The 21781-nt window shown below is 36.5% G+C and overlaps 1 protein-coding gene across 4 annotated transcripts in view; it reads right to left on the bottom strand.

Annotated features, from left to right (window-relative positions):
• The window catches only part of CDKL5 (cyclin dependent kinase like 5), a 128510-nt gene that overhangs the window by 64895 nt on the left and 41834 nt on the right, over positions 1–21781 (bottom strand). For 3 of the 4 annotated variants that reach the window (XM_056485227.1, XM_056485217.1, XM_056485246.1), the window contains 2 exons: positions 16725–16950; positions 16169–16203 (listed from right to left, as the gene is read on the bottom strand). In XM_056485227.1, coding sequence (XP_056341202.1) covers positions 16169–16203; positions 16725–16788 — 99 coding nt within the window. In that variant the 5' untranslated portion in view covers positions 16789–16950. Of the gene's footprint in view, positions 1–16168; positions 16204–16724; positions 16951–19985; positions 20080–21781 lie in introns of those variants that run through there. The other variant, XM_056485237.1, reaches the window with a different exon arrangement.

Raw genomic sequence — 21781 nt, 5'->3', positions numbered from 1 at the left:
ATTCCCAATTGCTTAAAAGAAAGCAGACAAAATCCATACCTCAAACACCTCCTGATCACTGCTGCAGAGGTCAGAGGAACAGGAGGGCTGCCTCTACACAAGTTGCATGGTAATTTAGCTAACTTGAGAAGCCAAACATACATATGGAAATAAAGGAATCTGCATCCAAGGAAGATTTCTGCTACTACTAACAGATAAGAAATGGCAACTAAGTTTTCAAAACATAACATTTTCAGCAGATGAAATTTCAACTTTGGAACTAAATTGAGAAAGAGTTTCTTGACTTATTTCAGACAGTTTCTTCAGCATCTGAAAAGACATGGCTAGATAAGTATATTTTTCCTTACATTTCAGTAAAAAGAAAAAAGTCTAAACATCACAGAAGTTCTGGGAAGACTAAAAAAAGCTCTTCTAGCAAAAACTGCCCCTACCAATAAGACTAACATACTGCACTTTCAGATTTTACACACAACACATGTACTTTTGAGCCAGAACAAAAAAAAGGGATAACCACACAGAATTCAAGTTCACTGTGAAAGTCTGCCCAAGCATGACAAAAAAATACTTCTCGGAAAATGGAGAAGGAAAAGTGTGATCTCACCGAGTTTATTATCACAAACACTATGTGGGGAGAGAGGATAAAAAAGTGTAGAGTAAAGAGCAAAGGGCCAGGGAATACATAGGCTAAAGAAATTGGGAAAAGAAGGCAGACAAATGCAGCCTGAAAACAGATTGCAAAAGAGGGGTAAGGCGCCTTGACTCAGAAGTTAGTGTTAAAACCAGCATAACAAATAAATGAATCTGTGAACATTAAAATTTTAGTGGAACCCAATTTAACTGAAAGCAGAGGAACAGTGAGAATTCAGAAATAGCTGCAAACCCACTAAAACCACAGATGAGTCTCATTCCACAGTGTTCTGGTATGCATGGGGGATGAAGGCAACAGGTTACTAGCTATGCCACCTCAAATACTAGAAGCTGACAGCTGTGTGACAACTGCGTGGGAACCCATATGGTGTTTCATGATGAATTTTGTATTCGAGAAGTCTAGAAAATTATGGGGGAAAAAAAAAAGTAAGTTTATCACAGTGTATATAAGCAAGGCAGTATTTGAGGGGAAAAGGTAGCATTCTTTCATTAGAAATACTGGCATATGCAAAAGAAACTGAAGCCCTTCTCCAGGCCAAAAATAGAAACAGCAACCTCCAAGGCTAAATTTAAACTGAGAACAATTATATTCTGTGTTTTAAAAGACACAATGAATCTACATAAAATGCCAAACACCTCCTAAGGTAGAGTCTCTCTCTTTTAGCTTTAGCCAACTAGGAGTTAGATAATCAATGTGAATTGTCAAGGCTTTCCCCACAGCTAGTAAAAGCAGGGGAGGGAGAGAAGATCTGGCCAGAAGGTTACTGATTTTAATTATTTCCAGATGGCAAGACTTGCTTTTTGGATTTTGGACTCTCTCAACTTACATAAACGAGGGAGATTGGTTATGCAAGACCTAAGCACTGAAACAGTGGGTGAGATTAATTCCACCCAAGTTACTTAACTCTGCAGCCCTTCTGTCTGTATGTTTTATTTTTGCATGCACAAACTTATATGCATGCACATGTTTTTAAGGTACATTTCCAAATCTTATCAAGACTAGTTACCACTGGGATATTACTTTCTCTGGATCATTATTCTTTCAGTTGCATTGCTACATTAAGATCATCACAGTCCACTGGGCTGTATTTGTAATTAACATGCTAGAAACACAAATCAAGTATTCCAAACTGTGCTACTGAAGTAAGAACATCTCCATTGCCAACGTAACTGCAGCGTCAATTCTCACATCCCACAAAGCAATCTGGCATAGCTAGCAGCAAGACCAGAATTTCTAAAGCTCATCCTTCTTCTTCCACCTGCATATTAGAGAATAAAGTATATGTTCACTGGTGAGGATCTTCATGAAGCTATAAATATCCCTGCTATGAGCTTTGCATTCCCTTTCTCTGGTATAATTAAAGGTATTACCTGAGATAAATAAAACTTGAAATAACTTGCAAATAAGGCCCCATTAGAAGTAACTTTTCTCCTTATGTTAAGCTTCCAGAAGGATGATTTAGATCAGACCCTTGAGCAAGAACTCAAATATTTAACATGAGAGGTTTTCATAAGAAAATTATGGATTTAGAATGTATGTCATATATTGACCTCCTAGAGCCATATTTCTCTCAGTCCAAGGCACTACAAAGATTTATTTAAACAGAGGTGAAAGAAAAAAGTAACAGCTGGAAAAGCTTTATGATATTTTGTGGAGTAAAGGTTTTGAACCTTTTACTTGGCAAAATTTCTCATTAATGTATAATAACAGGATTCTTACTACAGGTTTGACTTAAGATTACTACAAAAATCCAAAAGCTATACCTGTACAAGTAAGCTTTGCAGTACTTGGTCTAAACTAGATGCAATATGAATAACAAAGCTTCCTCAGAGGAAGGGTACCTCCTGTCCTTTGTAAACTGATATAGTAGCAAGCCTTCTGGTGGTACAGAGAGTAAACAATAGTTTTGACAGCAGTTTGTTGACTTGCATTTGTGCCTGAATGTGCTAAATCTGACCTGGTTTCTTCATACCATGATTCTGGGTGTGATTTTTTTTTTTTTTTTTTTTAACTCCAAAACATTGCAGTATAAAATGATGCAGCAATAGCTCTGGACATTGAGTAATAAATAAAAAAGCAATCAAGCTAATAAATTGGTTACTCTAAATGCAGTTGAAATCCTCATAAAAAAATAATTTAGTCTCACCACACAGGTTTCATTCAGGTAGCACTGTTTGAATAGTCAATTATCACCACCTCTTCAAAAAATAAAAAGGTGGCCTTGAAGAATGTTAATTGTTAACCTATTCCAGCCTAAAAATCAAGAGAAAAAACCTCAAACAAATCCACAGATAAGAGACCCCTGTACCTAATTTTTCACTTACTTTTATCTTTCCACATATTTGTTCATTGCAAGAATAAACTATGCCCTCATAATTTGATTCTTAGCCAGATCTGTTCAGAAAGGGCATGTTCTTCCATTGAAAAATTCTGGGTCTTATTGTTTACTGTAGATACAGAGCTATAAAACTAAACAGACCTTTCATTTTCATTTTTCTTTTAATAGCTCAGAAGTGGTAAAAGATTGTCTTCCTTCACACAAACATATTTAGGATACATTTTCAGAAAGTTCCTGAAACATGGTCTTCAGATGAAGAGACAAGTGAAAGCTGAGAAAATATAATCACAAGACTTTGGCTGTGAAATTTTTATTCATATTTTTTAAAGCCTTGTACATGCCTGCTAAATACTTTGACAAAATGACAGATTTATTGCCATTCATATTTTATACAGAGACACAAGTATTCAATTCTCCTCACATCCATAAAAATGAAAAGTGTTACAGTGTGCTAACTAGTACATACAAAAATCTTTGTAGAAGGAACAGACAGCAGCATTTTCTAAAACTGACCAGAAGAGACCACTATGCTGTAACTCATTAATTAAATGAAGATGTGTATTTGGGTGTATACACACTTGTGCACAGCTCTGTATGTGTGCACATGGGAATTGGAAGGATGTTGGTAAAGGAACGGAAGCTCATCTTCAGCAATATAAATTAAATACAATCCATTTCACTGAGAACCCTTTTAAACAGAAACCAAGAAATACTACAGACAAGCTGATCACCCTTGATTTGCTTCTCTGATCCTGGCATCATCTAGACATCTGCTCTGCATTCCGTTTTATGTTATCTGAGGAATATGGATGAAGGGGGCACTACACCCTGGAGTTTCTGAGGAGAATGCCACTCCCTGACTTCCTTTTTTTTTTTAAATCTGCTAGAGCCCATGGGATGGATGTTGTTTGGCCTTTGTTCAGCCTTTCTAAAAGTCACTGGGGAAGCTCTTACTGATTCTCTTTTGCTCCCCAAATAGTTCCTCGGCACTACAACAACCGTTATAGCAGTGGAAGCAAGAAGGACTTGCAAAATTAGAATAGGTTCAGAGCCCAGGGTGCCATCAGATACTCTCTTGTATATGTTTCTTAACACCACTCTTCACTGGCTGATGCTTTGAGGGGAAAAAAAATGGAAGGCACCACTTGGATGAGTTTTTCACAGGAACAGTCACAGAAAACTTGATCCTGTGGAAGCAGCAGCTAGTCAGCTCTGCTCTGCAGATGGCATTGCCTGCAACATATTTCTGTGCATAAACATGGCATTACTCTATCTCTGTTGGAAATGTTAATTGATTTCAAGAAGATAGCTTGCCTCCTGGTCAAAAAGCATACTGTCAAAAGAACAGGTAGGTGTAAGTGTAACCAGTCAAGTTTTTAAGGTCTTAACAGAATTTCATCTTTCCACATCTCAGCGCATTATTACACTTACAAATATCACTCACCTCTGTCATACCTCAAAATCATTTTTTTTTAAAGCCCATCTATAATCCAATGGAAAATCAATAATGATGATAATCCTGCTTAGCCAACGTTAAGTATAAGAAAACTGTTTTGCAAATAATTTTCAGGACACTGGAATCCTTGCTAATCCTCTGTTCTTAGAAATGTATGAAAATATGCTTCATAATATGCATTTAGGAAGGAGTTCTCAATGTTACTTGGATTCTTTCTGGACTGAAAAATTAGGAGCGCCGTTTAATAAGACAGCATGCTTCTACCAAGAACTGGAAATAGAACCACCACCCTTTCAGAGAACATAGGCATCTTGTTTCTGCAGCAGGACTGTGTAAAAGATCAGGGTTAGTATGAATAGAATATTGGAGGAAGCACTGAAAGAGTGCACACACAAGCAAGCATGAGCATGAGAAGAAACTGCACAAGGTTTCAAGAAAAAACAGTGTTGATAATCAAGAATAATGTTCATAGGACAGTGCTTCCAAAGTAAAATGGAGTAAAACATTATGCTAAGCCCATAAGGTTGCAGCAAACTGATTCACAAGCAAACCATGCGTCCCCCAACAGAAGGATGGCCACAAGATTGCAGCTTATTATATGTGTGCCTGTTAGCCCATCAAGGAAACAGATTATTAACATACTTTTCAAACGCAAACTCCAAACAAGGAAAAGCAGAAAACAGGCCCATGAAAGTTGAAGAAAGCAAGATTGAAGCTAAGGACCATCTCATAAAAACAGACAACATCTAAACCTAATAATATACACAGAAGATGTGAGAACTAGCTTGTCATCACCACCCAGAGGAACTTCAGAGATGAAGGAGGGACTTGAAAGCTCCTTACCCTTGTCCTTCATCCTGCACTCTGGAGATACTGCCCAAATCAGACACCTTTCATGAGCACACACTCGTCCCTTTATATTTCTAAGCGTGTGGATGCGAGGGTACAAGTGAATGAAACCATGAAGAAATGGGCATCCATGAGTACAATAATTTCACTTCAAGACCTGCAAATATTCACCCTCTCTTTATGCAAGACGGACACTGAACTTCATTATACTAATCTTTCTACATCCATTACTGTACAGTCTTCACATGGAGGAAGAAAAAGAAAATGCCTTATCAAAGTTTTTAAGGGGCAAGCAACTATAAAATTGGAGCGCAATGTTGGTATCTGTTTCCAAAAGAGAGTTACCTGTTCTGTTCAGAAACAAATCCTCACTTTGCTACACATCTGAAAAAGTGAAAATAAAATTGCATAAAGTGATTTTTCATAATGGGCAAAGTCAAGTCATTAAGTTCTACGCTGTTAGGGCTTAAAAGGAACTTGCACAAAGATTGGTCAAATTTAGCAATTTAAACTAGAATGAATCAGAGGTAGTAAAAATGCAAATACTTTATAAATCCAAATGATGTTTTCATCTTAAATCAGAAGCAGTTTAAATAGATATACTTTAGAAAAGGAGAAGTTAGCAGCAATTGGACGATTCTTGAAGAAAAGCAAGCAGAAGACTCAAGCTTTATTGTCCAGGTGCAGCTACATAAAGCAAAAGAAGTATACATTTTGAAGAGTTTCAGAATTGTAATATATGTATAAGGCATAGATATCATAAATAATTACTCCAGTTCTGTGCAAGCATTTAACAACTGCTATTGGTTGAAAAAAGAGCACAGAGCAGTCTTAGCAAAAGTGGCCTCTATACAAGAGCTCAGCCTGCCTTCCCACTGTATCCAAAATTTCTTGATCATCCCACTCTGATGTCAGGTTTGTCCAGTCCCCTACTTAGTAGTGATCAAACCACACATTATAAGTGCAATTATCAGGTCTTTTGCACGAGAATTTATGAATTTGTACAAACACTAACAGATGTAATGGTATGTAAATGGTAACGTAAACTACTTTCCTTTTTTCCCCATTTATTGTTATCCAGGCTTTGAATGAGAATTAAAAATTAAAAACCACTATACTGAAAAATAAGTTACAAATTCCAAGAATTTTACTCGAAAAGTATAGGAAGTTTTTTTTTTTATATTTTAGGAGGGTATTCCATGATTTAGGAATTACGAAGTGAGAAATCAAACGAAGTGAGAAATCAAGGAAATATAAATTGCTTTAACAAGAACGTTCAGAGAGACAACTTACTGTTTACAAACACACTGTAATCTTATACTGATGAAAAAATACAGTGCCATGAAGAGCCTATAGTTTTCAGAAAAATTGAAATTATAGAAAAGTTTTCATTGTTATTGTCAATGTTTTACCTACACTGTCAAATGCTCATTTCCCAGGACTCCTGAGTTTTTTTTAAAAAGGACTTTAAATTCACAAAAAAAATAAAAAATAAAAAAAAAAGAAAAGAAGGTAATGTGAATGGCATATTCAACACACTTTAGCATATTTAAATTTTAGATCAACTTGGTTGTTACAAATCATTTTGAAAGCCAGACAGATGATCCAGACCCATTTTTACTAATGAATATTTAATAATCAACATGAATGATCTCCTGAAACACAGAGTTCTACTCTTAGTGGCCTTTGTTTAAATACACACAGTGTCCAGGAATCAATGATTAACCTAGTGTCTTAGAGCTTCACATGAGTCTTAGAAAAGTTTTAAAAAATCCACAAGAATCTCTTGCAATAAAACAATTAGCCTAAAATTCAGAAATATCATTTTGTTTGCATCAATTATGCTACACAGTAATTTTCAATTTGATGACAAGACCAGATTGTAATCCAATACTCAACCAAGTTCATACTACTACAGATGTAGTTCTATAATTAGCCATATGCTGTTCCCTCTCCCATATATTAATTTGCATTAGCTATAAATTCCTCGCTTGCATTGCTACTTTCCTAACGATCCAAGATCCTACATCAGGTTCTAAATCTCATCTAAATCTCATCTTATTTCTAAATCTCATCTATTTCAGTTTCTTCTGCTACTGCTTCTAAGAAATAACGTAGTCACATTCCTAAACTTTAATTTTCAGCATAACATTTTCAACATTTTGCAAGAAAAAGTAATTTGTATGGATAGTCTTGCTTTGGGTGCTCATCACATCCACACTTAAAAACAAGATTTCACTTACAAGGACCTTAAAATGAGATACAGCTCTACGAGCTGTTTGAAATTAAGAGCCATTAAGGGCAGCCACAGAACACACTGCTGCAGGTCTGAATATGATTCCTGTATTATTAGAAGTGTAATGATATATAATCCCCTTGCAGATGGAGTTTGCAGCAACTACTAGGGGGCTTGTTTATTTACTGGCAATATTCCAAGCATAGCTCTTATTTGTGGCATAAGCAGTAACCTTCCACTTAGCAACACCAGTACCCAAGGCAAGAATTTATATCAAAGATTATGTAAAATACTGTCAAAAATACATACGGTTTCTTTAAGAAATAAAAGAAAAAGGGCAAAAAATGTCTGGTTTATCCAGAGCCATTAGTGTGACCAACTGGAAGAAACTGTCTGACTAAAAGAAATACTGATCTGAGATACTGCAACAAATTGCTTATCTTTGACTTAATTTAAATTGAAAACCATCAGTAATACATTTTACATATCCTTCCAAAGCAAGATGAATCACTCTTGTTATTTTTAACTCAGGCTTCAATGCTTCTTTCAGCTACCTGCATTATTGAAGGACAAGGGTAATTCCCTCACCCTTCTTTTGAAGATCTTCTGTAGCATCAGATGTCTCTGCACCCCAGCTTTGTACTGCATAAAATGTTGTAATGGACAAGCCAACTTAAGCCATCCTAATTTGTGGTACTGAGAGCAAACACCCTCATACTGTACTGCTTTAAACTGAACACACTGAAAAAAATATTCTTAGTATCCCCTTCCACAGCAAGTTAATTTCTCCACTCTGAAGGTTGTCTCTTATCTTTGCCCTGCACCTTCCATTTCTAAATATTAGCTGTCAGGAGCAAAGGAGGGATGGAATGAGAATTTTCCGTACTAAATACCATCCATATCTGAGCAGGACTCACAACATGACAAGCACAAAGGAGGAGGTAAGGGAATGGAATACCCTACAAGGGAACTTTCAAACACCAGTCTGGTTGTCAGAAAAGTCTCTAAGGGAAACAACACAGTACAACTGCAGACATCAAAGCAGCATCATTCCATTAATATGGCTACAAAGTGACTTATGTTATTACAAAAAACATTAGCTTTCATAAAATCATAGAATATCCTTAGCTGGAAAGGACCCACAAGGATTCTCGAATTCAACTCCTGGCCATGCACAGGACACGTGTTCCTGAGAGCATTGTCCAAATACCTCTGGAACTCTGTGACTACTGCCCTGCAGAGCCTGTTTCAGTGCCCACCCACCCTCTGGGTAAAGAACCTTTTCCTGATATCCAACCTAAACCTCCCTTACCATTCCCTCTGGTAACTTAATGCATTTAAAAATGCATTCATGCCCACTTTGTAGAACTCTGGCCAGGCCCTCTTAAAGAAATCATTGTATGTGACTGATAAAGATAGCAAAGGTTTATATAAGATCAAATCAAATAAAACAGAGCATATCTTAGCAACATACAGCAGAAATAACAGATAGAAAACAATAAAAGTAATGAAAAAAAGATCTGGGAGTACTTTACTTCATCCCCTCATCCTACATAGCCTTACAAGAGTGAATCCAAATGTTTACTTCAGTTAATCCCAGGACTCAGACTTTGAGGAAATTAGGAAAACACCAGAGAACTAATTTTTTTCCAGTACTGTGGATAAGTCATTTTAGAATCTGATAGTTTCCTCAAAATTAGTGCTTTAACAGTTTTTATTAAGAAATGTATTATGAAAAAACTCTTTAAAAATAACTGAAGAACAAGAGAGACTTGGAAATAAGATTTTGAGGAAAAGAAATAAAAGGCAGCAGTACTGTGATATGGAGAATATTATAGTCCACTTTGGGGGTGAGAGGGGAGACTGAATTAGTGGTGGTCTGCTCAAGCTGTGGGAACTCAGCAAGTTCAGCTTCTATGCTCCATTCTGCACAACTATCTGATCTTTGAAGCACTAACAGTGCACGTAGGAATCTTCCACTTAGCTGAATGCAAATCAGCACTTTATTGACATCAACCATATTTAATATACATTAATATAATGCTATCTGATTTTCTGTTTCCCTCTGCCACAGGGGAGTGAAAGGACTATGAAAGAGATTCAGGTTCAGGTTAAGACAAATGTCACAATGCATCAATGAAAAATGAAAGCTTTATAGATTGTCAATATCATATTCACATCTACTCTGCATAGGAAGCAGTTATAGATGTTCATTGTACATCTCTTACATGTACAGAAAGCAATACCTGAAGAATCACCACTAATCAAGCTTGCCTCTCACTGCACTCAAGGCAATGCCAAAGAAGTAGCATTTGGAAGTCCACAAAATAAATACTCTACATTTAACATTTCACACCAGAATTCTCTAAGGAACTCAAAAGGTTATTCACTGCCCCATAATGAAGTCGAAACAAGTGGCTATTAAAGAGTTACTGTGACTTTCAGCACTACCACTTGCCTAGTAGCTCTATTTTCCCCACATAATACTTAGGATAGATCTCAACTTTGATTACTACAAACATTTTCTACCAGCAAACTATTTATGCAGAAGGTACAAAGAGTCTCATACTCATTGTATGTGTTTCACACAAGTTTTGTCACAAAAAATCACCAGTCATATGATGCTTCAGCCCAAGTAACAACAGCATTAATGGAATAATCTTCAACAGATAAGCTGCCATACTGAAAGAAAACAGTATGCTGCACAGAGATTTTACCCTGGCAACACTCAAAACCAAAAATCTTGCCACAAAACCAAACAAAATTTGATCAATTGAGAAAATTAGCATATTGCTTTAAATTACATTTTAAAAAAAATAGCAAAAAAATTGAGGACAAGGGGAAAAAACACAGGCAGCAATCTGGTCTCATTTTGAGATTTTTCATTTACTCATCATTTAATTTCTCAATTAACCAAAAAGGAATTACTGTCAAATCAGTCACAATCTAAAGTAAAACAAAAAAGAGATATACCCATTTCAGTACAATAGATAACACCAAAAAAGTTAAACTGCAATGACTGTATTCTTCAATCTAAGTACTTGACTTAACACATGCTGGGGAGCTAAGGAACCTTGAGAGCCAAATCTTAAGTACATGAAAAAATACAACACACTGAACAAACCTGCAGCTTTTACAAACAAGTACACTGACCTTTTTATTTCAACACTACAGAGGAACTCAACAACATAAAAATGGTTAGCAGATTTAAAGTGCAAAGGTGTTAATAATACCAGCAGACACAAGAATTGAAAAAAGATTCTAACATCCACCAGGGATCTTCAGAACTCTGCTTTTTATGACAACATTAGAGAAAACCCAAATTTTCTATGAGTTTGAAGTTCTCATTTGCTCATTTGCAGCATGACCAGGCTCCTGGTGCCTGTACTTTGCTGAGAAAAGGCCAGGAGGGAACTACAAATCAGTGCACAGTTCTGAAATATGAATTATCTGAACTGTCATCTTGGATGATGAAATCACTCTTCAAGGTTACAGAAAATGTAGTGGAATAGTTTGTGTGACCAGAGCTCTGCCACAACAGACACAGCTCATCTTCTGTTAAATATCCTGAGAAGGAGAGGAGGTCCTTGCAGAGGAGAGGGGTGCCTGAATGCACATACATTTGCTTTCAAGTAGCCAGCATACAGCAAATTTGCTTTCAAGACAAAAGTCAAAAGTCTTTGCATGAGGGTTAGGAGACAGAACAACACAGTTTACATTAGGGGGAACACCTGCTTCAAAGCACCTTATGAAGAGAGCAAAATAGATAAAGCCTTTTTAAGGGAAACCTTCCAATAAAGTCCAGTTTTCACACAGGACTTAGAGAACTCCAACATTTGCTGCAAGGGTAACACAGTGTGATGGAGACAATCAGATTTTTGAAAAACAGAGAAGGCAATTGCTTGACACTGATCAACAAGTCAACAGGAATGTGAAGGTTGATGACAACCTATGGGGCAATGTGTGTATGCCTGACAGAAGACCACTGTACATGGAGGAATTAGTGATGCACATCAGGCTCAGCTGCCTGGACTGCAGGACAAACTCAGCCAGGTCATTGTACCAAAGGAGCAGCATCTCCTGTGTACCACTGTATCAGCATCTGAAGCTACATAACATGCATGGTTTTGCCTTTATCTAGGGATGCAGCACGAAGCTCTCCTGAGAACATCTTTCTGTTTCACAACAGAAGTGATTAGGAGTTTTCTTTTAAAAGAATCCTGTAATAGTTTGAATAAGGAAAATAGTGAAAACAATCTTCTTACAGACTGGTCTGCACAGTATGCTGCACTCTGATTAGATCATTTAAATGCTACACAACTGCAGATTCCAGAATCTAAAGGGATGTAAGATCATCTGTTCCATTTTTACTTTGTTATAGTGAAATTGATACTCAATAAAGAAGCAGCACTTTATATTACAATTTACAGACCCTGCATGCCTCTCTTATGGGTATTACAACAGATCAGCATCTCCACCATGACAATGGAATTTAAGATTCTGAAAGAATTAAGAGAGAGGAACAATAGAAATACAACCCTGGAGTTTCAAAAGAACAGATTTCACCTTGTTCTAGGATCTGCTTAGAGACAGCCCTGAAGGGCAAAGGAGTCTATGAAGACTGGTTGTTCTACAAGAATTACTCAAAGCACACTGTTGGCCATGGGAAATGGGAAAAATTCCTCAAGTTGGCCAGCATTGGTAAAAAAGGGGAATTCCTGACTCTGCTAAAACAAACAAATAATGTGAGGTGTGAAGAAGTCAGTTATCTCTAGAAACAAACAACCAGAAAAAAAAAACACAAAAAAAACCCCACAAAAAACCAAACAAAAAAATTGGTTTCAAAGGGAAAACTAAGAAAACCATGACCCTGTAGGAGTTCTAGTAATAAAAGACATGAAAAAGGCTGAGATAAAAAAAAAAATAAAACATTGTGCTACTTCTGCATAATCATAATATATTCTAATGAGTTAAATGTACCTTTCTTTAAGGGGTCAGCAAATATTTCTTTCATGTATTCTGGGGCAGAAAAACAACTTATCAGAACACAATGTAAGAGTATTACAGAAGCCTCAAACAAGACAAAATTAAATATTAGGCTAAGAAGATATTGCCTGGAAGTATTAAACCTTTTCCAGAGGTTATTCGTCATTATTCTTCAATGCACTGAAGTGTCAAATAATTCTAACTAACATTTATTTTTGTTTTTAATATGGGAATTCAGCAGCATTTATCTCAAAGGAAAAGGTCTAAACATGCTTCATACTATTAATAACCACCAAAACCAGACACATTTCTAAAATAAAAGGCCAAAAAAGCATCTCATTAGGCAGGAGATGTTGGACATATAAGAACAACTGGCACCAAACTTCCAAATCATTAAACTCTATTCCCTCTGGCTCAAAGCCTTTGGTAACACACAGCACACTGCAAGAGAAGAAGTCAAGGAAATTTCATCCATTTCAACTATGCTTTTAGAGAACTGCATCACCACACACCTTCCTGCATACCTGGCTAACCTAAAAAAACACCATTAATTTATACATATAAATATAAATACATAGGCATAGAATCATAGAATGTCCTGAGTTGGAAGGGACCCACAAGAATCACTCAAGTCCAACACCTAGTTCTGCACATGACATCCCAAGAATCAGAGCATTTGCCTGAGAGCATTGTCCAAATGCCTCTCATGGTTTCACTGCCTAGTCCTATGAACCCATCTTCCTCTCCAGCCTGGCTGGGTGATGAGCTCTGCCTCATCCTAAGAAACAACCCCTGTTCCAGCAACATCATCACCTCCATCTAGACAGAGTCTCCACTGATCTCAGGCATCTAAGGATATACTCACCTCATTTCTACAAACTCTACTTGCTGCTGCTGCAATTGTCAGTGCTCCTCCTATAAACACAGTTCATTATCTCACATTTCCTTTTCAAATTGACTTTTGGCTCAATTTTTTTCTTTAGGTTTCTTTCTCCATGTGCCCATCTTTGGAGACCTATGGCTTTAACACAGCATCTCCCTATCATATTATTGCCCAACAACTCTGCATGAAGCAGCAAGATCCCTTTGTAAAGTAAAATGGATACTGGTTTTATTTAAAGGGCAAACATTTGACAAGTCTTAAACATTAGCAAAGATTCTTTTCTTCAGCCATGATCTCTGACACTGCTGAACTGTTCAAGTGGCTTTTCTTTTCAGAAACAGCCAAAATCCAAATAAGCCATGACAGCCTTTTCTAATAGTCTGTAACTATCAAATGTATTTCCAGTATTTTCAAACACAATGCAACTCAGTGCATTTCCTTAGGAAACATTCTCTGACTAAATGAAAAAATAAGAAAACCTTTTCAGAACATCATCTCTGCTTTTTTTCAACATAATTTGTATTAGCTTAGCATCAGAAAAACACCCTCAGATAAACAAGTAATCTTTATACACAAACCACAATTAGCAATGAAGGATTTGAGATAAAAACAGGCTGTATAATAATGTAAACACAGTCATTCTAGAAGAGCTACTTTAGCTTTTCTGGTAATGTTCCCTTAGCAAAGGAAAAACCACACATAATAATGACATGGTGTTTGTTCCTTATGCCATTCTTCCCTACTTAAATCTACATACACATGCCAATGAAATGCACTGAGGTAAAAAGCCACATATTTACTGAAGCACTAGTGGATTATATGTTGGAAAATTGTTGCAATTAGGGCTGGCTCCTCATTTCACACAAAATTTACCCCCTCAAAAATACAGTGGAGATATATTGATTTAAAATAGCTGGGAATTTGATCCTGGCATATAACCACTATTTATAAACATTAATATAAATACTTCTACATTCAAAAGTATGCCCATCAGTAGCCAAACAGTAAAAACAAACAAACAAACAAACAAAAAGCCCCAAAAACCCAAACCATCCATCCTTGCATTTCCAGATAAGTCTGTTAAGACTGTATGAAAGTGTATTTAATCTTTATTTTCCTATACAAGCAGGAAAGACCAACATTTAACTTTGAGACTGTTACTCTTTTTTCTTTCTTCATAAAATAGATAGCTCCTAAACTAATCTGCTGTCAGAGGCTCAGTGCAGTTTGTTTTAAGTGAGAATCATAAATCCTTTAGATGAACATAGCAACATACTTCACCTTTTCTTTAGATCTCCAAAAGCTGGAAATCATAGGTCTTAGTAAACACTCCTGCTAGAAGCTTAAAGAAATCCCACTTAGGTTTAAACCTTTAGCACAGCTGTTTCCACTGCGATGAAGCTGTAGAAAAAAATGGTGCAACTACCAAAAAATTTAGATGCTCACAAGGAAGGCAGCAGTCTTACACAGGCTGTTGGAACACCTTCTGGTAAAGAAAAATCTTTCCTTTCTAGTCATCTGGTGTGCTGCAAGGTATTCTCATAGGAACCTGGACAACAGATTACCAAGCCAATATATCATACTCTTAGAGTACTGAACTCTTTTGCATGAGCATGAATAGACATGCACAGCTTAAATTTCCCTCAGCAATGCAGGGAATCCTAGAAACTTCTTGAGTCTGAGTGAGGTTACTTTCCACAAAGAACAGAGCTGCCTAGTACAAACTGTATCATTACCACCCTGGTGTTGTCAAACTTGCACTGAATTTTCACAGCATAATTATCTAAAAAAACCCAATTTACTTAAGTCACTCACTCTATTGACTGTCATACATCCCCAAACCCAACCAGGCTTCACCTTGAGCTAGGATCTTAAATTCCAAATTCTTTTTTACCATTTTAAAGTCAGCAGAACAGTGTAAGACACACCAGATAGAACCAAACAGCATGAGCAAAAGCCCCTCTGTGTCCATGCTAAAAGCCACCACAGGAACACAAACCCTCTGCACTGTCCTATTTTTCCTATAAAAAACATATGAACAACATAGAAAGAAGTTTATATATTCTTGGATCACTAAAATTCTATGATTCTGAAATGTTCTGCTTCAGAGAAGTTGTTTTGTTAAAAGACTACACTGCAGCTCCAAAGACAGCAAAGAAGTTTATGTCAGTTCCATGTTGATGAACAGCAAGTTCAGATACATCCAACTTCCACACTAAATAAAATAACATAGACAGGTTGCCAGACTTCATTTTTGTATCAAACAGTATTTTTTCTTTCCTTTTTAACTTATTCCTTTTCCAAATTAAAATCAACAACCAAAAAAAGTCACTGCTTTCTTACTGCCATTTGATCATCCTGCAAATGTCGAAATTCCTCATGGGCTCCCCTTTCTCTCCCTTGCCACTTCCAAGACAGCTAAGTGCTTCTACAGCAGTATTTGGCAAATAGTTTGACATTTTAATTAATGAATGACATAAACTGTGTCCCAAAATAATTTTTTTGGTCTCTTTTCTTAAAAACTCTCTTAGTTGAAATTAATAAAACATTAGTAATATTTCAGACAAATATTAAACACAAAAAATTGAGATTTGGTACTAGATATAGCCATTTCCACCAAAACTTGCAATTAAGATTGCTAAGTAACTGACTGCAAGAAAAGTCCACTCCAGATGCCATGTCTAATATATATTAACATGTTAGTTCTCATCAAAAGTCACTGCTTCACTCAAACACCATTTCTCCTTCTGACTTCAAAGCAATTCACTTACCTTGTGTCTGCATTTAAGTACAACGCCATAGGCTCCTGAAACAAAGAAGAAGAGAGATAAGCCATCTCAAAGCAGAAAAAAATTTAAAGTGGCAAGATAAAACAGCACTCAGCAACCTCCTAACTACAGAAGTAACATTGATCCCAGTATTATTATCCAGAACTTGCATATACAGGAACTACATCTTTGTACACTATTGCTCAAAAGTAAATGGATTTTAAAACACTGAAATTATTTTTTTAAAAATATGCTTGCAGGTAAGTTTAACTTGCGTCTCCCTAGTACCACTAATGAGAAATCAATGTATTAAACTTTTAAAAGACAACAAACAAACAAAAAAAAAGAACACAAAAACCCAACTGCCTACAAAACTCTTCTATTTCTCTTCCCTTTCTTTCAGCTTCCAAACTTCTTCACCATCTGACAAGGAAATTAGCAGAAGCTATAGAAAATAAACACACATAAGAAAAGTTTTGCAGCTGGTAGCTTATCATCAAGAGGACTAAGTCAAACCTGTATAAAATTCTAATTAATCTTTTATTAAGATACTACTTACCTTCACCTACAACCCCAAGGATCTCAAATTTATTCATCACATTACCAATGTTAGGAATCTTCATCAAGACAAATTCCTCTTACGGTGAGAGCCACAAAACATGGCACAAATAGGGCTGTCTGAAGAATCTGAAAAAGCCTGTTGTGAAAAGGCTCTTGGAAAATAAATTTCCACCTTGATCAGACTTCTCACACCCTCTTTTAATTTCTAGGCAATCAATAGCTTCCTGAGGAAAGAACAGAAAATAGCATAATTAGTACTTTGATTTACTTCAGTAAGAGAAAGCAATGGTATATAGTCATCACACCCATATAGTCTAACAATTTTAACAGGCAATTAATTTACTACCACATTTTATGATAAGAGTTTAGCAGCAGGTATAATGGACAGAAACTATTTAGACCACACATCTGACACAACAGCTGGCCTAGTAATCCTATACATGGGATGTCTATTAGAACAATAACTAACTGGCATAAAGCAATTTTCTACAGAACAGAAGCAAACAAAAATGTTGACAGGAACTACCTCAGTAAGCAAAAAAAAAAAGCTTATAATTATTTATGGTCTGCTTGGTGTATGCTGACAGCGAGGCATAAAAAAAATTTGTTCACTTAATTTCTTATTTGTCCACTGTAATGATGAAAAGGATATGGCAGAAAGAACATTCTACAGGAGAAATAGTTTTCTACTACTATTTTCTGTAATTATTTAAAAAAAAATTAAAGGAGATTAATTTGCCAGACTGACTAGGAATGAGATTTAAAAATTATTTCCATTATCAGCTTATTTAAGAAATGTGATAAACAGAAAAAAAAATGTGTTCAAAGGGTTTTTTCTATGCTCCCTAAACACTGAAGTAATTTTTCAAATTAAGCACCTATACACAGGGAAAAGAACAAAAATTTTTGGCCTGTTTTAGGCTCACTACCTTCTGCTATCCTATTAGAAGTTTGACAAACAAAACCCATCAAATTTCGGTTTTACTAATTTAGACTGCATTTGCTCCCCTAATATTAAAGGCATATATCCTTAACATTCAAAAATGGGGAAGGTAAAACCCTGAAATGGTTATAGCATGAATTGGAAATATGTCATCTTTACAATTCAGTGATTCAAGGCCAGAACTACTCATAAAGAACAAGATGGCAGGATGGAATTGAATACATTTAATTAAGTTATGTATAATGGGTGAGTGTGACCCAGTAATGCTGGGTTCAGCTCACATAAATGGGATCTCACTATAAACCAGGGGTGCTGGCCAAAAGCCCAGTGCTGACCAGGTCACACACAACAAAAGGACAACCCAAGGGTGGAGGGGAATCACAATGACATTTGCTTCAGCAAGACACGGGCAGATCATGTGGGGAGGGCTTGTTATTTTAGAAGCAACTCCAGAGTTAATCAACCACAGTAATTTGAAAATAAAGCAGTGAGTTCCAAATTAAAGGGATAGTTAGAGTTTTCTGGCTTGCTTTTGTTTCTTTTTGAAAAAGCTGCCCAGTCCTTTATTAATTATTTCAGTGGTTTAATTTACTGTTTTAATTAATCCATTTTTTCTTCACTTGCGAATTGTACGAAATACTCTTTTCCCTCCCATATGTTCTCCTCCTATTTCATTTGGCATCTCCTTCTCACAAAAGCCTTTTTGCTGTTTGTCCAGACTTTCTGGTTACAGTAACAAACTAAAAAAAAATGGGGCCCTGGAAAAACAGGAGCATCTGTTCAGTTGCGCCCATCAACATGAGAACAGAGGCTGCACTGAGCTGCTTCAGCTTTCTACTGAAACAGGCTGGTGCCAGGCACAGGGCACAGCTGACTGTCCCCATGCTGCAGCTGAGTGACAGAAATACTGCTACAGAGACCTTGAAACAGCCATTAATGCCACCATAATGGAAGCAAGACACAAATAAACTGGTCAGCCAAATTCAAACAGCAAAATTACTTTCCAGAAAGGAAAAGTCAGAAAATATATATTGTTTTCTGTTAGCACTATTTACTAACATCACCAAATCTGTTACTTCAGTTCTCAACTTTATTCACTGACAAGTCCTTCTAGAAATTAGTTTGTGATAAATTGATTACTTATCTGCTCATGTTATCACTGTACACTCTCATTCTGCCTTACAGTGTACATAGCACTTCCTAGATTTATGATGAAACAGTGAAGAAACTTATGAGATTATGTACCAAAAACACAAGAAGAAATTTAGATGCAGTTTCCTTTGTCCCTCATTCATAATTTCTAAATTTTTCACAAACTACTTAAAGCTATATAGGCCAGCTTGTGATCCACTATATTTATTTTTTGTTTCCAGTTCTGCAAGTGGATGAATGCTAGAATGAATTCTAGCTTTTTATTGGGAATAAAGCTTAGACTTCCAAGCAGCGAATCTTCGTTTCTGAATTCCCCCAACTAGGGAGGTTGTGGATCCCCAACCCCAGCAGCATTAAAGGCCAGGCTGGATAAGGCCTTGAGCATCCTGTCTAGTGAGAGGGTTCCTGCACATGGCAGGGAAGGTTGGGAGAAGATGATTTTTAAGGTCCCTTCCAACTCTTAACATTCTATGATTGTAAGAAATTCAATACTATACATCTTCTCCCCTCCAATGATGTATCATCTTCCCTTTTCTCCCCATTAGAAGAGCCACAGAAAGCTGACCCCCTGCCACCCCTGGATTCATGGCAACTAGAGAAGCATCTGCATGTAATTTCTTAAAGGTAAAACCCTGTCAACTCACTCATTGATGTTCACTCACCATTAGTGACACACTTCAACTGGGCCAAAGAAACACATAAACCAGCTTCCTTAATTCTCCCCAAAGTGCATCATGACTGACTGACATCACTGGTAACACAGGGGGACTCCCAAAACAAAACTGTACTGGAGTGACCCAATCTCTTTTACACTAGCCCCAGGCAGCTTTCTGCCCAATTTGGCTATGGGCACTTTCTGAGAACTTAATCTTGAAACGAAAAGGAAAGCTAGTGAAAGATGACCAGTGGCACACAGCAGTAGTATGGATTCATACCCAAACACTTTTTGCCCCAAATCTTTTGCCTCATACTGAGCCATAATTCAAATATTAGTGAAGTCAGATTAGCTAGACCCATTTAATCTCTAGACAAAATTTATATGCTTGTTTGAGATCTTTGCCTACAAAAGCTGCTGAAAGATTAAAATCAAGCTAACATTAAAAATATTTGTTCAGTGGCAGTACCCACTATTTGGGATTCTTCTGCTTTTTGAAAGGCACTGACCTTGTTAAGATTGTTTTAAATATCACTGATTCTTGCAGAGAATCTGGTAACATGAACTCAAATCTCCATGAACAACACAGAGTCTTATGAATGCCAGAATGAGTAACAGTAATAACAAAAACCAGGAAAAACACCTAGAAGTCTTAAACAAAAAAGTAATTTCAAGAAAGTTAGCCATTGCAAGAATTACTTCATTCTGTAACTTAGTGAGGACAGGCTGGATTTTTTCAAGCTGAACACTGGAAATAGCAAAGAAAACCTTAGCTAACAGCAAGGAAAACCTAACAGCTGCCACAATTTAATTCTTTGCACTGAGTGACACACTGGTCTGTTTTCCTAAGTTACTTGTTGGCTAGAATAACCCTTGCAGAAGTGGAAATAAGGCCATCATCAATAAGAAGTAGAAATAAGGCTCAAAGGCTCACAGTAGGGAAATAGCAGTAACTCGCCCAATATCCCTTTCCAAGGCAGCCAGAATTCACAGCCCATCAACAACTTATTAATTAAACCAACATATCTCTGAGATGCTCTCAACATTACTATGATGTGCTACAAAACACAGAGACAACTCAGCAAAATGAAAATGCCACGAGATGAACAAGAAAAAACTAGTTTTATTTAAACCAGAAGTGTAACTCTGTGAGACTTTAATACAAAATAAGCTGGTTTGCAACAGCATGTAAGGCTTATACATAAATCCCAGAAAACATACAGACGTTTTTGAAATGAGCATACAGAATACTACAGCATGATGGTACCTCATAATTTGAATTGAAATTAAAGCAGTGGGGGAAAACCCTTGCTTTTTCACAACTCCTTTTCCCTTCAAGACCATTAAGAATTCTAGTGCATCACCCAAAAGCATCAGACTTTAAAGCACAAACCAAAGCCTCAAACATAAGTAGAAATGCTATTCTTTATTTCATAATCTTCAATACCTATGTGGAGAGAGGAAGCACTTTTTACATAGTTAGATTTTAGAAGAGACACTTAGTGAGAATTATGGAACCTGTGAAGTAGATGTTTCCCTCACAAAATGCAGAGAAGTAAAACTGTTCTAAAAATACAGTTAAATTTGTGTATCTATGTCTTGCAAATAAAGTATTCCACTAATTTCATTTATCATGACAAAAAGAACACAACCTGCATCCTGATGAACTTAGTTAAAAACTTCTAATTGACTTCAAACTCATCCATGAGCTTTTAAACAAGCTTGCCAGCAGATAATAGGTCCCTCTTGCTCTTCTAAAACAAGAAGTAAACAATCTGTTTATGTATTTATTTTGTTTACTCACCAAGAGGACTAAGAACTTCTAGAGGCTGGTTTACATTTTCGTCTGTGCACTAACAAACTGGGGTCCATAAATGTAAAGAACTTTTACCACACCATCTGTCTTTGATGGTTATGCACTAATCCACACCCTGGCATGTCTTCTGTCAAACAAGGTATGTGGATGAAAGAATCATTAACCACTTCTGGTAGCAATGATGTATCATTCAGCATCTTTACTTTTCCTCCTCCATATACATGTAGCTCTATTCTTTGAGTTTTTCCAGGAAAACCCTAGTTAGAGTTAAAAGCATCCAATTCAGTATTATAGCAGTATATACAATTGACAGTGTAAAGAAAATGGGTGAGATTTTTTCTTCTGGGTTTCTAGATCCAGAGGAATATGTCAGGATTATTATGAAGAATTACTGATCAGGAAGAAAAAATTCAGTATATGAAAAGCTGAGGAGGAAGCAAGCAGTAACATTCTGACTAAAGCAATGGAGAGAAAAATAATACAATCATA

Source organism: Oenanthe melanoleuca, chromosome 1 (genome assembly GCF_029582105.1).
Source record: "Oenanthe melanoleuca isolate GR-GAL-2019-014 chromosome 1, OMel1.0, whole genome shotgun sequence".
Lineage (NCBI taxonomy): Eukaryota > Metazoa > Chordata > Aves > Passeriformes > Muscicapidae > Oenanthe > Oenanthe melanoleuca.
This window is presented reverse-complemented; position numbering and strand designations above follow the sequence as displayed.